The sequence below is a fragment of the Echinops telfairi genome, unplaced genomic scaffold, assembly GCF_000313985.2.
Source record: "Echinops telfairi isolate 266 unplaced genomic scaffold, ASM31398v2 ScPeMD7_2291;HRSCAF=2852, whole genome shotgun sequence".
Taxonomy (NCBI): domain Eukaryota; kingdom Metazoa; phylum Chordata; class Mammalia; order Afrosoricida; family Tenrecidae; genus Echinops; species Echinops telfairi.
Window position 1 is genome coordinate 32515756 of NW_022106189.1, and position 16889 is coordinate 32532644.

At 53.2% G+C, this 16889-nt stretch overlaps 1 protein-coding gene across 1 annotated transcript in view; it reads left to right on the forward strand.

The window, feature by feature from the left end:
- WWP2 (WW domain containing E3 ubiquitin protein ligase 2) overlaps positions 1 to 9119 on the forward strand; it is a 140908-nt gene extending 131789 nt beyond the window's left edge. The window contains exons 13-23 of the mRNA XM_004704577.2: positions 750 to 825; positions 979 to 1050; positions 1225 to 1313; positions 2900 to 3059; positions 4389 to 4522; positions 4854 to 4994; positions 6313 to 6433; positions 6821 to 6925; positions 7511 to 7607; positions 7828 to 7900; positions 8426 to 9119. Of these exons, the coding sequence (XP_004704634.1) occupies positions 750 to 825; positions 979 to 1050; positions 1225 to 1313; positions 2900 to 3059; positions 4389 to 4522; positions 4854 to 4994; positions 6313 to 6433; positions 6821 to 6925; positions 7511 to 7607; positions 7828 to 7900; positions 8426 to 8525 (1168 nt within the window). The 3' untranslated portion in view covers positions 8526 to 9119. The remainder of the gene's footprint in view (positions 1 to 749; positions 826 to 978; positions 1051 to 1224; positions 1314 to 2899; positions 3060 to 4388; positions 4523 to 4853; positions 4995 to 6312; positions 6434 to 6820; positions 6926 to 7510; positions 7608 to 7827; positions 7901 to 8425) is intronic.
- Positions 9120 to 16889: the final 7770 nt, after the last annotated feature.

Below are 16889 nucleotides of genomic sequence, written 5' to 3' on the forward strand. Positions count from 1 at the left end.
GTGTGTGTGTGTGTGTGTGTGTGTGTGTGTGTGTGTGTGTTGTGTTTCCTGCTGCTCTGCCCTCCAGTGGCCAAATGTGAACAGTCAGGTAGGGCTGGAGAGGAAGGGGCTGTTTACTCAGAATCACACTCCCAAACCGGAGGGAACCTCCACCCCCACCCCCAGACTCACAAACTCAGAGTTGATTCTGACACATAGTGACCTATAGGACAGGGTAGAACCGCCCATGTGGGTTTCCAAGACTGTAACTCTGTATGGGGGAAGAAAGCCTTGTCTTTCTCCAAAGGATCGACTGGTGGCCTTGGACCTGGGACCCTGCAGTTAAGTGGCCCAACAGGTAGCCACTAAGCCACTTCAGACCTCCTCAGAATAACACTAACCAAGCCAAAAGCAACCCCCCTGCCATGAAGTCTATTCTGTCCCACAGGGACCCTGTGGCTAGTTTCTGAGACCAAATCTTTCCGAGAGCAGCCAGCCATATTGTTTTCCCTTGGGGCACCCGGCGGGCTCGAACTGCAGACCTAGTGGTCAGTGCTTGGAATTTCTGTAAGAATTAGATCCGGGTTCATGTCTAGTTTTTCTTTTGACCCTTTAAAGCTGCAGAGAATCTTAGTGGCCGTCACTTCCTCTCTCTGCTGCCTTGCTTTACTCCGCCTGAACACAGCGTCAGCTCTCCACAAGGCTGACCGAAATAAGCCCTTCGCCTTTGAGATAGCACGTGGATTCCAGAACATTTCTCTTCTTCCCAGGACAAAGCAAGGTTCCCCTGGCGCTTACGACCGGAGTTTTCGCTGGAAGTATCACCAGTTCCGCTTCCTCTGCCACGTGAGTCGGTGCTCTTTCTGCCTCCTTTAGGAGAAGGCAGGCCGGGCGGGGGTGAGGGCACTGCCTGCTCTTCACACTGGCGGGCGGGCTGACGGGCGGGCAGGAGTCCCGGCTGCCGTGTTCGAGTTCTGACTCTCGCTGCTGTCCTCGCAGTCGAACGCCCTGCCCAGTCACGTGAAGATCAGCGTGTCCAGGCAGACGCTCTTTGAGGATTCTTTCCAACAGGTAAGAGGGAAATAGCCAGCCCACCCCCATGACCCGTCTCCTGCCATGTGCCTGATCAACCTCCTTGGTCAAGGCCTGAGGGCTGGGGTCTGCCTCGAGAGCCCCTGCAGCCCCTGTCCGCTGTGGGGGGAGGGAAGGAGAGAGCAGGCTACTCATGAGATTCTGTTTCCCCAGATCATGAACATGAAACCCTATGACCTACGGCGCCGGCTCTACATCATCATGCGTGGTGAGGAGGGCCTGGACTATGGAGGCATCGCCAGGTGAGTGCAGGTGCCCCGGGGCCTGGCTGCCCCTCAGCCCAGCAGCCACCCACTACCACAGAGCCACTCCGGAGTGGCCCCTGCACCCTTGAGAGCAGGGATCCCAGACTCTTCACAATCTGGGTGCCTCAGCAGGGCCCCCGGCCCCTTTAGTTAGTTAGTCACGAGGACACCGGGGGTTCCTAGCGGGAGGGACTGGGGACAGAGGCTCTTGAATGGGCTGATACATAATCATCTCTGAGCCTCACCAAGTGCTCTATCCAGGATTCAGCGGCGGGGAGCTCTGTGCACCCCCGTGCAGAGAGGCCGCAGGCCACACACAGAGCCAGCGAAATGGGAAGGCCTAGCACACCCACAATGCGAGCCCCCAACCACAGCCTTGCTGGCACCTCAGTCCCCCTCCAGGAGTGAACAGGCTCCCTGGGGAAGGACCCTGGACAGTGGGGCAGAGAGAAGGCGTGGCAGGGCCAGTGGTGGCGACTTTGCATGATGCGGGGAATTCCTCTTGCTTGGTGGCGGCTCTCTGCCTGCAGTTGCCTCGGGCCCACGGATCGATGGCTCTTCCCCCCACGGTGACCTCCTCTCCAGGCTCTGCTTGGGCTCCTGGTGCGGCTGCCGCCCTCAGTGTGGGTCTTTCTCTCTCTGTGTCCTGCCAGTGGTTTTACCCTATGGTAGGTTACGTCATGCTGTTCTACCACAGGGTAGAACCACGGACAGGATACCGGGGCACCCTCGGCGTCGAAGGACTCCTCTCCCCGCCTGCCCAGCCATAGCCCAGCCCCCCTTTGGGTGTTCCCAGCTGGTTTAGCTCAAGGTTACAGGGAGCTGCTGAGGTGTGGGTGTCGGCTCAGATGCATGGGTGGAAATATGGGAAATAGGCAAGCATTGGGGCCTGGGGGGAGGGGAAGGCACATGCCAGGGCCTTTGGGGCAGGAGGGGAGTGACCCCTGGCATACAGCTGGTGGAGAGAAGCACCCGGAGTGAGGGTTTTCAGAGGCCACGCTGCTCAGACTCGGCTGCCGGCTCAGGCCCCATGAGAGCAAGGAGGCTATTATCCACACAGCACCTTGGTCAAACGTGGATCTAGCACTTACACTTGTTTTTATGCCAAGGACTCTTCCGTCCATCCGTTGGAAAGTGGTCATACTATCCCGATTTTATCAGAAAAACATGGCTTGACTACCATTTGCAGGGAAATAGTGGTGATAAATGTGCAAATCGATGACACTTCGATGTAGGACCCTTACACAGTGTTCAGCCTACACAACTGGGCATGGCAGCCCAGGCTACAAGGAGCTGCTGTGCCCCTGGACGCTCCGGGTATCGGGACGTCCAGTTGAGGAGGGCACCACCTGTATGGGATGACAAGCACGCAGGTGCCCTGAGCATTGTCCTCACGGATCATTGTGGGTCTGGTTCACTGTAGGTCTCAGCCCACCCCACTCACTGACCGGTTACCATCCCCTGGACATGATGTCTCCAGAGCCGGCAGAGAAACAGAGGCAGAGGAGGGGGCCAGTTTGGGGGCAGGGGTGCAGGGAGGGGCTCATCCTCTCCATCCCTCCCCTCTCTGTCATCCTTCACAGAGAGTGGTTCTTCCTCCTGTCCCATGAGGTACTCAACCCCATGTATTGTCTGTTTGAATATGCCGGGAAGAACAACTACTGTTTACAGATCAACCCTGCCTCCTCCATCAACCCCGACCACCTCACCTACTTCCGCTTCATTGGCCGGTTCATCGCCATGGTAAGAGGGCCTGGCAGCCTCTAAGTCCCAAGGCTTCCAGGGGAACACATGCTTCCTCTGAGACACGAGAAAGGGTAGCACTGAGGAAGCCAGGCCCCGGGCACCACACGGGCAGCGGTGGCACACATTGGTTCTTTGACCAGATGGTTGCTATCTCCTTAGAGAACCCCTAATCTAACAATACAGATGTCTGGGAAGACTTTCAGGAAGATGAGCTTTCTCAGTTACCTCCTTCCCTTTTCCGGCTGTTGAGAAGGGCTTTGTGTTTTGATTTGTCTAGAACTTACCAGAGGTAACTTCCTGTGAACACTTCCACGAGCTGAGTGAGGGGAACCACATACCTGTAGCCCATCTGGGCCGTGCCACCGTCACCAGCCTGCTTGTGGGCGAGCTGGGGAATATCTGCTGGGCACACAAAGGCTTCTAGCAGGGGTTTTAGGGACAGTCCTTGCTGAGAACAGAGCCCTGGCAGACTGTGGGTAGGGGTATAGGAGGGGAGGGCAGTCCAGTATCTGTATTTATCTAGAAACAGGAGACCCTGGGAACGTGGAAGCGGGTCTTGGTGTGGCGTGTTTAGTGATTGTGGAGCAGCAGGAGCGAGAGGGGTTGGTCCGTGGCCATACATGGCAGTTTGAACTGCTCCCCTGCTAGCTCTCCTTTGTGGCTTTTTCTGACTTCCCGAGTCTTTGGCTCTGCTCCCCTCTCAAGAGGATCTGAGGGCCCCAAGAGCCCATGACTAAACATGTCCCTTCCCCGTTGCCTGGAAGTTCTTGGCCAAGATGCTGGGCTCAGGAAGTGGGCACATTCTTCCCAGATCCTGAGACCCGCCCGGCCCAGCAGCCAATAGGACAAGCCAGTAAAACTCTAGACTATTACTCACCACTGGTTCGCCAGCGGTCCCTGAATATGGCGTCTCTATTACTTCCGGCTGTCTCTGCTGTCTCTGCTTCTCACCGAGAGCCAATGAGTCAGGCCTGCCACTCGGAGCTGTTCTGAACAGGTGTCCCCTGTGAGCACAGGGCAGCTCTCCCACTCAACCAGGGGCCAGCCTGGTGGCTTGCTGGGCAAGCAGCGACTACAGATGCTTCCTGGGCAGCCAGATTCTGTTCTGTCCCTTGGTCTGCATGGTGGGATGAGTCCGCCTAAGGGCCAAGTCAGGAAAAAGAGAGTTGCTTCCCCATGGCCCCAGAAATAGCCAGGTGCTCACTTCCCAGCAGGAAAAGAAGGCAGGTCACAGGAGCAAGGCTTTGGTTCTGAGTATCCAAGAGCCTGCCTCGGACAGTGTCCTGGGAGGGCCAAAGCTCTTTGCTGTACCTCTTCCTTCCTCAGGCCCTGTACCACGGGAAGTTCATCGACACTGGCTTCACCCTGCCTTTCTACAAGCGGATGCTCAATAAGAGACCCACTCTGAAAGACCTAGAGTCCATCGATCCTGAATTCTACAACTCCATCGTCTGGATCAAGTGAGGGTCTTCTCATCCCCAGCAGTGGCGGGATGGAGCTCTCTGGCTGGGGAGTGGGCACCGATGGCCTTTCTTTTCTCTGCCCCAGTGAGCCCTTCAGCTCTTAAAACCCAGCCTTGACCAACACAGTATAGATGAGCCACTTCTAGGTCCCCCGGAGGGTGGGAGCGGGGGCAGCTCTGGAATCCTCTCCTTACCCCAGGAAGCGGACCTGTGCCTTTTGGTCAGGATTCTAGGCCCTCTGCGAGCTCTTGGGTGTCTCGGACGCAAAGAGTGGGTGGTGGAGCTGGAGTTCCAGGAATTGTCCCTCTTGGTCTCCCCTGCCCCCCAGAGAAAACAACCTGGAAGAGTGTGGCCTCGAGCTGTACTTCATCCAGGACATGGAGATCCTGGGCAAGGTCACTACCCACGAGCTGAAGGAAGGGGGCGAGAGCATCCGCGTCACGGAGGAGAATAAGGAGGAATACATCATGTGAGTCTGCAGTGGGGGGGTGGGGGCTGTGGGCGGCAGGGACCATGGATCACAGGGAGAGGGTTCTCTCCTCTGATGTTTGGGAATGCTCTTCAGCCAGGCCCCCACATGTGGCGGTTTGGAGCCCTTGATTGCTCTGATTCAGCCATTGTTCCCGTGTGGTGGGTGGACTGTGAGGCTGCCCTCGAATTTCTCTGAAGGGGCATCTAACTCAGATGTCTCCATCTCCTAAGCAAATGGCAAAGACTTCTGTGTTCTGTATCCTTAAGTCCAGGAGGCCTGGGGGCACAGTGGTCTTGTGTCGGGCTGTAAGCTCAAGGTCAGCAGTCAGAAGCCCACCAGTTGCTCCTCAGGAGAAAGGGATCTTTCTACTCCCATCAAGAGTGACAGCCTTGGAAATCCACAGGGGGAAGTGCTACCCTGTCCTGCAGGGTTGCTGTGAGTTGAAAGATGGCTGTCAGTTTGGTCTGGGGTTTGGCCCTGACATTCATGCATGTGCACATTCTCCCACGCACACTGGTCAGGTTACCCAGCTAGCGTTCAGTCTCCCCCTCCTCAGTGTCTCTGGAGTTGATTGAGTCGGGTGGTGATGGTGGTGGGTGGAGGAAGAGGGGGTGGTCATGATAGAGGTGGATGGTGGTGGTGGGGTGTGGGCAGATGGTGCACAAAGTGATTTCAGAGACTGGGGTACCTCCAGCCACCTTTGGGTCTGCTTTGTGTGTGTGTGTGAAAATACACACGACCAAACATCTACACCAGCTGGACAGTTTCACTGTGTACAATTCAGGAGCAGGGCTTAGATTCTTCATGCTGTCTGGCCTTCTCTAGGATCCTTTTCCACATCACAGTGCCACGTCAACATCGGCTCAGTGCCCCTTTAGCAAAACACCCCCCTATCCCCAGCGCCCACGAATCTTTTTTGTTTTCTGTATGTTTGCCTCTTTGGTCTAAGTGAGATAATTTGTGACAGTCTGACTTTCCACTCACATGACGTTTTCCGTCTTCGTCCGTATGACGGCTGGCAGCAGCATGTCCTCTCTGTGTGTGACTGAGCAGTGTTCCATTGTGTGCATGTCCCACAGCTTTTTACACACACACACACACACACACACACACACACACACACACACGTCCCCCCGTCCCCCGCCCCCCAGCCCCATGAATTACTGTGAGTGAAGTGCGAAAACTGGATGTACCAGAAGCAAGCTCTCCCTGAGCTGCCCCATGGCCTCTGTACTAGCCTGCATCCGTGCCAGCCTCGAGCTGAACCTGTGCTATGAGCCTTGCTGTCCCGCTGACAGCCGCTCTTTGGTTGTAGGCTGCTGACCGACTGGCGCTTCACTCGTGGTGTGGAGGAGCAGACCAGAGCCTTCCTGGATGGCTTCAATGAGGTGGCCCCCCTGGAGTGGCTGCGCTACTTTGATGAAAAAGAGCTTGAGGTGAGTATCCAAGGTGGTCGGGGTTCTGCACTCCACCTTCATAGGGTGACCCTGTTCTTAAATGTCTTCACGGTGTGCCCAGTTAAACCACCCCCCGCCACACACCCACTTGACCAGGACAGGAGGCAGCAAATAGAATGGATTTGGGTCTTCACCCTTTACCCCCTTGTCGTTCACTTGCTTTGAGGGCATCCACGTGCAAGAAAGCAGGGACTTGATTTATCCATATTATCACAGCTTCTAGAGAAAGTAGTTGAAAATGTTTGGGGCAATTTCACTTGTGGTGGTGGGGTGGTGGACCGGGTGAGATGGGCGGTGGGGCCAAGGCCCTCTTGGGTGGGGGGCTGGTGGGGACTCGCTGACTGCCCCTCCCCACCCCCCCTGTAGCTGATGCTGTGCGGCATGCAGGAGGTAGACGTGAGTGACTGGCAGAAGAACACCATCTACCGTCACTACACCAAGAACAGCAAGCAGGTCCAGTGGTTCTGGCAGGTAGGTGTGGAGACCTGTTCCCACTGGGCTTGGGGCCAGGGGCCTCAGCAGTGGTTGTTTCAAACAGTGGCCCAAGGAAAGGAGACCTCGGGCCACAGGGGCCTCTCTGAGCCATCACCTCCCTCATCTCAGGTCCTCTCGCCTCCCTCCGCCTGCTGGCTCGGCAGCCTTGGGTCACAGCCATCAGATTGCAGCAGTCAATCCTCGGATGGCTAGGGCCTGGGGAAGTGTTTTTTTATTCCGAGTGCGCGGGTCACCATGAGTCGGGCCTTCTCAGGCAGTTAACAGTAGGACCCCCACCTCCTGGGCAGCCCCGTGCATCCTTAGTGTGCTTCGGAAAGGAGGATTTAGATGGGAAGAGAATTTCCAGCCTGCAGTGACCCTGAGGTAGCACTGTCCTGTGGATGGTGTCACTGTCCTATCAACACATCTTAGAGGACTAGGATGGCTGGTGGCTTTGCGTTCTCAGCATTGCTGCAGGCTCGGCGCCACTGTCTCCAGCTGGCGAGCCATTCTAGAGGGAGGACTCCGTGTTGGGGCCGAAGGCCTGGGCAGTGCTGACCGCAGTGGCTTGCTGGCTGGCAGGTGGTGAAGGAGATGGACAACGAGAAGAGGATCCGGCTGCTGCAGTTTGTGACTGGGACCTGCCGCCTGCCTGTTGGGGGATTTGCTGAACTCATTGGTACGCATGCCCTTGCCTTGCTCCTTGTGGGTGTCCTGGGGTGGTGTGGGGACAGCTCAGAGAGGGTTCCCTGTGATAGCTCCCTTCCCCCACCCTCCAGTGAATAACAGGAAGAGCTGAGCTGAGTCGAGCTGAGCCTGCCTGTGAGGGAGCTTGGCCTGGCCTGCAGTAGGAGGGGATGCGCTTGCTGATCTGTGATGCCTGTTTCTTTGGGGAACAGGTAGTAACGGACCACAGAAGTTTTGCATCGACAAGGTTGGCAAGGAAACCTGGCTGCCCAGAAGCCACACATGGTGAGCGTGCCGGTCTCAGTGGGAGGGCTTGAACCTTGAGTCCAGTGGGGGGGCCGGTTTGGGGCAGGGACACTGGGGTGCTGCGTAGGGGAGAGGGCTGTGCCGTGCTGGATGTCTCTGCCTGAAACACCCTACAGCCATGCCCCTGAAACCAAACCCAGTGCCGTCTGGTCAGTTCCGAATCCTAGCGACCAGATAAAGACAGCGTAGAACTGCCCAGGTGGGCTTCCCAGACTGTCAGTCATCAGGAGGCAGAAAGCCTCATCTTTCTACCTTGGAGCAGGTGGGTGGCCTCAAACTGCTGACCTTGAAGTTAGCAGTCACACTTGTCCTTCATTGTGCCCCCAGGGCACCTTCTTATAGCCATACCAGGTAGTGACTACTTCCATTCCAGTCACCAAGAGCTGCACCCCCACCACCCCAGTCCCTCCACGATCCAGGGACCTCAAGTGCTCGAGGTCTAGCTAGCCTTCCTCCTCCCGGAGGCCTGACAAAGCCCTGTCCTGACAAGTCTCTTCTCTCCAGTTTCAACCGCCTGGACCTCCCGCCATACAAGAGCTACGAACAGCTGAAGGAGAAGCTGCTGTACGCCATCGAGGAGACCGAGGGCTTTGGACAGGAGTGACTGAGGCCATCCCCGCCTGCTCCCCAGCACACATGTAGTCATGAGTCATCCCTGCCAGAGAGGCCCCCACAGGATGGTGATCCCGCCAGAGGAGCACCACCCTGTCATCCAGTTGGTGACAGTAGAGCCTGACTCCAGGAGGCCCTGTTTCCCACCCCTCACCCACACTCTGGTGGTCGTCCGGAATAAAGGCCCCCAGACACCTCTGGCCCCATCACCCATCGCAAGGCCTGGAGGGCTGACCCTCTCTGTAGTGCTCTCCTGCCCTCTCCTGAAGACGAGCCCAGGTGTGTGTGCGTGTGCCAGGGCAGGTGCCAGTGGTGGGCGGCACCAGGGACCCAGCCTCAGGGTGGCTGTGAGAGGAGGAGATTGGGTTCTTGAGGTCGGTGTTCTGGACTGAGGAAGCCCAGGTTCTGTTTTCTTTGAAGGAGAACCTCCCAGAGGTCTATGTGAAGTGGGGGTCTTGTGACCGCGGGGTCTTGGCTCCAGCGACACTGGGGTCTTGGCTCCAGCCAACACTGGTGGAGCGTGAGGGCCCGCCCTCCTCTGGACATCCAGTTGGCTCTTTGTAGCAAATAAAGATCGCACAAGCTGTTTGGGTCTCCATGGGTTGGAAACCTCTCCCTCCTGCGTTCCCTGCACGCTCCCCCCCTCCCCCCCACCGCCTCCCTCTCTAGGTAAACTCGAAGCGTTGGGTATGCGTGTGGGGGGACTGCTTTATGTTTTGTCCTGGTATGCTGCTGTCATCTTCAGTCAGAGCTGGTACACAAAATGTTGCCAGGACCCTGAAGGACCCAGTCAGCTTGGGGGTGGGGTGTCCAAGAGGTTCCCAAATGGCGGTCCTCGTGGGAAGCCACTCTGCAGTCCTGGGACTTCAGGTGGCCTAGCGTGGTGACACCATGTCTAAGTGGCCTGTTCGCTGACTGAGGAAAAGGGTGAAGCGTCCTTAGTGCCACCTCAACCCTGACTACCTGCCAGACACTGAGCATTCCTTTCACTACGTGGCTCCCCCCTGGCCCCTGGCAGTCCCCCGAGACTGGGCAGATGGGCTGCTGGAGCTTTGAGGCCGGGGTGCCACCGCCTCGGCACGTAGAGGCCTCGTGTCATCACTGGCACACAGGTGGTGAGGATCCCGAACGGCAGCCCAAGGGCACAGAGTCTCTGCAAACAGTCTGGCCAGCTTTCTGGAGCTCCCACCAGCCTCCGGCCCGGGCATGTGGGGATTTAGTGAACTTGTGATGGTTGGTGCACTTCACCCACAGGGATGCTGTTGAGGGGATGCCTGCAGCACGCCCTGGCCCTGGCAATCTGCGGGCCCTGCCACTGGGTGTGGGAACCTGAGGAACGACGCCTGCTCTCCCAGACCCTCACCCGGTCCCTGGGCTGCTAGTGCGCTGATCCGAGCCGCCCAGCTCCCAGTAGCTCAGCCTGCTTCCCCCTTCCCTTGTGGACTGTGAGTCCCTGCAGCGTCTTGGCCTGCAGGGTGCTACCAGGGGCAGCTAGGTCACCTGGGGTGGGGGCTGCGGAAGCCGCAGGATCTCTGATGCCTACATGTGTGTGTGTAAGTAAACGCAGAGTCTGTGTGGAAGGCCCTTTGGGGCACAGGGTTGGTCACCAGGTGGTGGTGTCACACCTGCCCCTTGCCTTGGTGTTGCCAGTTTCTTGTGCAATAAACCTTCAGCAGCGTCGGGCAGTGTCCGGTGGATGTCTACAGTCACCTTCCTCCAGGGTCTGCCAGAGGGAGGTGGCCCATAGCTTGCGGCTTCGAGGGGGTGGGTACGCATCATTAACCATGACCACCAAAGATCCTAGATGGGCAGCGTATACTGGGTGTAGGAACAACTGTCTTCAGCTCAGGCAGTTGCCTGTCTGTCTCCTGGGCCAGGCTGGGGTGTCTTGGATCAACTGCTGAAGGGAGAACATGAGCAGCTACGGCGACAATTTGAGTGTGCTTCACAAACCAGCCCACGGGGACAGCGTTCTGGGCAGTTGTATAATTAAGAAACATTTTCTAAGGTGTCACAGCTTCCAAGGCGATTGGACTACCTGCTCAAGAGGTCCTGGCCGTGCAGGGGCTTGCCACCCACTCTTTTTGACAGCTGAGGGTTTAAAGATGGCCCAGATGACCACGAAGCGGGGTCTCGGTGCATTGGACATGGAAGTGACAGTCCTGGATGGGCCTCTGCCTTGATGGTGCCGTCACTCATGGGTGCAAACTGTTCAGAGAGGGGTGCCTCCCTGGAGTTCTAATGTTCCCATCCCAAACTGCTGTTGTTTTGGCAGGGCAGTGCGCCGTCTAGACATGGGAAAAACTCCTGGGCAGAGTCCACAGGTACATTTGAAGAAGACATGCCCTCCGAGTAACCCCTGCTCTGCTTGCTGTGATCTTCCCGGACAAGTCAGTGTGCTCAGAGCACCGTGTACACGGACAGTTTTTAAGTACAACATGTTGAACAACTGGCTTCGTTTCCTTAGTGAGATACCAGGACCCAGCAGTGCAGAGTTCCGCTTCATGTCTCTGATGGTCATCTTGCAGTAGCTCAAACGTCTTCATCACGCTACTGCACACGTAACAGACTCCAGGAGAGTGTAAACATAACTTGTCTATGCACTGGGAGACCAAAAGTGTGTGCCTCTTTATTGTGATGGTCTGGAACCAAACCTCCACTGTCTCCCAGGGGCACCTGCACATGGATAGCTATATGAAGGGACTTTCGAAACCTCCCATCTCTCTAGCTGCGGTTTGTTGCCATTGTGTTGGCTCTGATTCAGGACAACAGTACGTACAGCAGAGCAAAACACTGCCAGTCCATGCCAGCCTGACTGTGAAGGGTATGCTTAGTCCGCTGCCGTGGCTGGTGTGACCACCTGTTTCATTGAGGTCTTCCTCAGCTCATTGCTGTCCCTTTCCTATGCCACACAGGATGTCCTTTCTTGCTCCTTCCTAATGATGTCAGCGAGCTAAACCCGCACCATCCTCACTTCCAAAGTGCATGCCCGCGGGTTTTCTTCTAATAGTGACTCACTTGTTCTTCGGGTGGTCCATGGCGTCCATTCAGTACTGAATGCATCTGCTCTTTTTCTGTCTTCCTTGTTCATGAGCCAGTTTTCACATGCATGTGAGGCTATGGAAAAGATCAGATCCACTTTACTCAGTGTAATACATAGACATATACATATGTAATTTTAAGAACTAGCCTTCTAAGATTGTTGTAAGTTCCCATCTCAGGTGACCCCGTACACAATGGAAAGAAATGCTACCTGGTCTTCCACTGTCCCCATGACTGAGTGAGGTTCAGACTCTTGTGCCCACAGGGTTGACAGCGGCTGATTATTCAGAAGTAGATCACCAGGCCTTTTGTCCTAGCCTGTCTGTTAGGCTGTTCATTCCACTGACCCTCGTGCAGCATCATAGCAACATGCAAGTCTCCACTGACAAACAGGTGGGTATTGAGGCTGGGAAATCAGATCCTTAGAGTAAGTTGGCAGGCTGGAAGCCCAGTAACAATGGACACTGCAGCGTTAAGGTGGAATTTCTTCTCCAGGAAACCACTTTTTGCCTGAAGGCCTTCAACTGCTTGGATGAGGCCCACCCACACCATCTTTTAAAGTCCAGTGATTATAGATGCTAGCCACCTCTACATTATCCTTCCTAGCAACGCCTGGACTGCTAGTTGATTAAGTAACTGGATACCACAGGCTTCCCAGGTTGACACCAAACGAGCCATCACAGTGCCCAAAGCAATCTTTGTTTCCCTACAGTTCACCCCATGAAATCCGAGGATTTCAGACACTACTATGTTCATTGGACCAAACGGCTGCAACAGAACAAGATAGTCACTGCCCGTGCAGTTGGGTCTCGGGTGGTAGAAAGAAGCAGCACATGTCCGAATAGAGTTTTGGCTAATCAGCCAAGAGTAAACCTATTTCTCCCCCTCCATCTGCCACCTTCCAGAGCCCCGACCTACTTGCTTTCGCTCTCTGATGCCTCTGAGCGTTGAGGGACTGCCTTCATAGCTTGAGGTACACTTGTTCCTAACAGATTCTATTGTCTATTGTAAAAAAATTCCTAAGACATGAATTAGAGCAGTAGTTCTTAATCTTCCTCATGCCGTGACCCTTTCATATAGTTCCTCATGTTGTGGTGACCCCCCCAACCATAACATTATTTTCATTGCTACTTCATAACTGTAATTTTGCTACTGTTAGGAATTGGGCAACCCCTGTGAAAGGACTGTTCAACCCCCAAAGGGGTTGTGACCCACAGGTTGAGAACCGCTGAATTAGACACTGAAATAAAAAACCCACTGTAGCCCACTGCTGACTGCCCTGGTAAGTTCCGGCCCTTATCAGTGGTTGGGAGATGCTTTAAGATGACCCTCATTAGCCACTTCTGGTAGGCACATGTTGACTTGTTGACAATAGGATGCGACAAAGGTGCCAGGCTGTCCTGTCCATGCTTAAGTTTCACTGGCTTTTGATTTGCTCTTTGCTAACTAAATCTTTGCTTTCTTGGATCATTGAACTGATGAAGCTTAGAAGCTGCTATGGTAGAGGGAACCATCTGGCAAGGAACTGCTTCAGGTCAGTAGCCAAGGTGGATCTGAGGCCCTCAGGCCAACAGCCCAGGAGGAATTGAATCCTAACAACCACCTGAGCTCCAAGCCGGATTATCCCCTAGTGAAGCCTAAAAGTGACCATAGTCTAGTCAGCACCTTGTTTATAGACTATGCGTATCCCTGTGCAGAAGACCCAGGTAAGCTGTGGCTGGACTCCTGACGCACGCATGGAAGCTATCAGATAGGAAGTGTGTCTTGTTCTAAGCAGATAAGCTTGATGGGAGTATGTTCTGCAGCATAGATAGCTCAGCTCATACACCGCTCCAGCTCCACTGAAATGCCCTTGGATTAGCATCTCTTCCATGCTCTCCATCCTGAATGTGGTCCTGATTCGCAATAAAGGAAAGATCCGTGGCATGAAGATGATCTGTAGGTTTTTTTTAAAAATCCTAGTTAGCAGGAATATAGGCAGAAAGATCCCAGTACACACATCTTTTATTAGGGAAAGAAAATACTGGGAAGTGTGAGTGATTTTAATCCCAGCCCCCAGCTCCCAGCCTGGCATCATTTGCCTGGCAGCACTGGATGGTCTTGGTGGCCTTGGGTCTGGCCCAGCCTGAGACTGTGGCCCTCCACTGGGGATTGTCATTAGTGCTTGTCTGGGCTTCCAGCCAAAACTGGTTGGCAAGAGTCGTATCCAGTCACTCAAGGACTGTTTTGGGGCCATTTCCTGTATAATTAAAACAGGGCTGAGCAGCAGGGTGGGTGATGCCATTACAGCAGTAAATTAGCCTAAGGGACGGGCTGTAGTAGGAGATCCAGGATGCTCTGTGTGCGTGTGCACGCCTGCGCCAAGAATAGAGAGCTTATGGTGCTGAGGGGTAAGCCAGGGTTGAGTCCAAGATTGAAAATGAGAAAGAGGAGATAACAGATGAACCAGGGATTTTTTTTTTAATTTTGTTTTTTTGGCTAGAAGGTTAGTCAAACTATGTGAACATTGATCAGAGGGTAGCTGTAGTGCGATGATCGAGTTTGAATGTGGGTTCTAAGCAGAGCAGCTCTCCTGAAACAAACGGTGGGCCTCACTTCCATAGGAGCCACATGGAGAGAGTCTTCTAATCCGATGACCAGGTTTTGATTCTTCCGGTAAGGGGTAGGGTGGGACCAGATTTTGACCAGCACCACAGCTGATTCACATGGAGCTGGGCCCATACTTTGAATAACTGTCGTAGTATTTAGTATGCAGTATGGTCAGTTGGCTGGTCTTCAAAAATGGAAAGGCGGTCCTCAACCTTTGCCAAGTTCCTCAAGCATTTAACAAAGGCTTGCCACCGGGACCCATTTGTTGTTGCATGAAGAGGCTAGTTCCAATGAACCAAGCCTTGCAAAGGCACGGAACCAAGTCAGAAATGAAAGCGACTTCCCTGGGCTGGGTTTCGGTGTTCTCTGGGAATCAGGAAACAAACCATGGTCACTGAAACTAGCCTTGGGGGGAGGGGGTGGGCCACTGGGAGGACTCCCTGAGGGCCTCGGAGCAAGCTGGCAAAAGCCAGTGATTAACATTTTAGGAATTTTTGTAAGCTGCTGGCTAAACACAGCCATCATTAAAAATTAAATTGTATAAACTCAATAGTTAAGTAATTTATACTTAAAAAGGTAATAAGTACTCAAAACATCCCATTGTAATTTACTACATTTTACTATGCTGTGCTCTTGAGGTTTGATTCCCCCCCCCCCCTTCTCTATAGTATCTGTTTGGTAGAAATATTACTGTGTTTCTTTCCCTCTGAAATTGTTAATGTGGTATAAGCCACGGTGGGAATATTTACACCAGGGAAATTGGCAGAGGCTAAAAATCAGCTCCATACCCCCTTTTCACAAGCTGGCTGTAGTACTTGGACCAGCACACCACGACTAATAGTTCTTAAAGAAATCAGGAGGGGTGCCGTGAGGAAAATCAAAGCGCACACCATCTATAGGCCTGAAAAACCTTTAAGTCCACCTGTACAGCAACAGCAAGGATGAAGGTGTGGCAGCTTGACCTAGTGTTGTCACCAGCCCTCCCCCCCCACCCCCCACACACATTTTCCTATTCCTTCAAAACTTGCCTAGATTTTTGCAGTCTGAGGCCATGGTGGTGGGGAGCAAATTTGAGGGAGGTTCCTTAATCTTGCTTTGAGAACCTGAAGATTCTCTTGCCAAAAGATGAGATCAGCCAATGGTGCCCTCTAGTGCCCAGAAATAGACTGGCTCCAAAGAGAACGGAGGGTTTCTTGCTTTGTTGTTTACTGCTCTGAGAGTTAGCCCAGACTCAGGGTCAGTCACACACCATTTCATTGAGACCCTGGCAACATATGAGCTTCAAGTAATTTATTCAAAATGAAAGTAATTATGTACACTGGAGTTTTTATAACTGCAGAGCCCAGAATGAAATTCTGGGGTTCCTGGTTCCTCCTTTAAAGCTTAACTTTGCATTGGAGAGACAATGGAATGGGCCCTCCATACAGGCTGCACTTCTCATTTGTCTCCTTAGTAATCGATGGTTTGAGCAGACATTATGGAGCATTTACTAATAACTAAGCAACTGGCTCCAATTTGCTGTTTCACTTTGAAAATGCCCACCTTTTGATAAAGACTCACTCAGTGCTGCTCCTTGAATGGCGGTCCTGTGAACTTGCTACTCACTGAGGTGGGAGGTTTGAGTCCATCCAGAGGCACCTTGGCCTGGCAGTGCAAAGGTGTGTGCCATATAACGTCCATATGGGAGTGTCTGACTACCTACACGCCCATGGTCCCATAAAGTTATAAATTCAGAATTAATTAGTTCAGAAATCCCTGCCAGAGAATGGGATGAAGTGGATCTAACGGGCTATATATAGCAAATGCAACAGCATTTCCACACACAAGTACCCCATTGTCTCTTATACACAATGGAATTACACAGGTGTATAATGGCATGGTGCCTTTATAAAGGCAGTGCGTGGCTTATGAACATGTGTCACTCCTGTCTCTAAGATGAATTTGTTTATAAGTTGGAACAGTAGTAAGGTTCTAACATCAGTCAAAATGTTTTAGTAGAGGGTGTACCTTTCTCTGAATAAACACTTCCAGTTACACTAAACTATCTTTAGGAATCATACAATGTGTTACTGGACATTGCAAAGCAGTGTCTTTGTCATTGTGTACCATGTCCCTCAGATTTACGGGGTGTGGTTTGTAGCTATGGTGGTATGTAACCCAGGCATTGCAAGTTGGTTATGGTGTTTGCACGTCTAAGCCACATATTGTCGTGGATTGTAGACGTTCAGTTACATGTGACTCCTGAAAAACTAGGCGTTGAAAATTCTGTGGAGCACAGTTCTACTTGGACAACACACACTTGGGGTTGCAATGAGTTGCAGTGGGGTTTGGCAATGTGATTTTCTTTTCTATCCTTCCTGTTCAGGCCTCTCTCAGATGTTTGTTTTCAAACAGAGAACTAGTTACTGTGACACTTGGGGCAGCAGCAACCTGAACCCTCTTACCAGCTACTCTGAGGGCTTTTGGAAATGCACGTGAAGGTCATATTGCAACTATGGGGAAGACTCAAAAGACTTGGAACCAGACTTCTTCCAGGGTACTTTTCAACATTGTGTGTGTGTCATCTTGAGATTGCCAGGCTGTATTTTAGGAGGTGCCTATCCTCCTCTGTGGAGTGGCTTTTAAAATGATGACTCGAGTGGCTCTAGGGGCAGCTGTTTTCATTACAATAGGACTGAGAATAGTCAATTTTTACTCTTGGGTGGGTGCAACTTTAAATTTAACA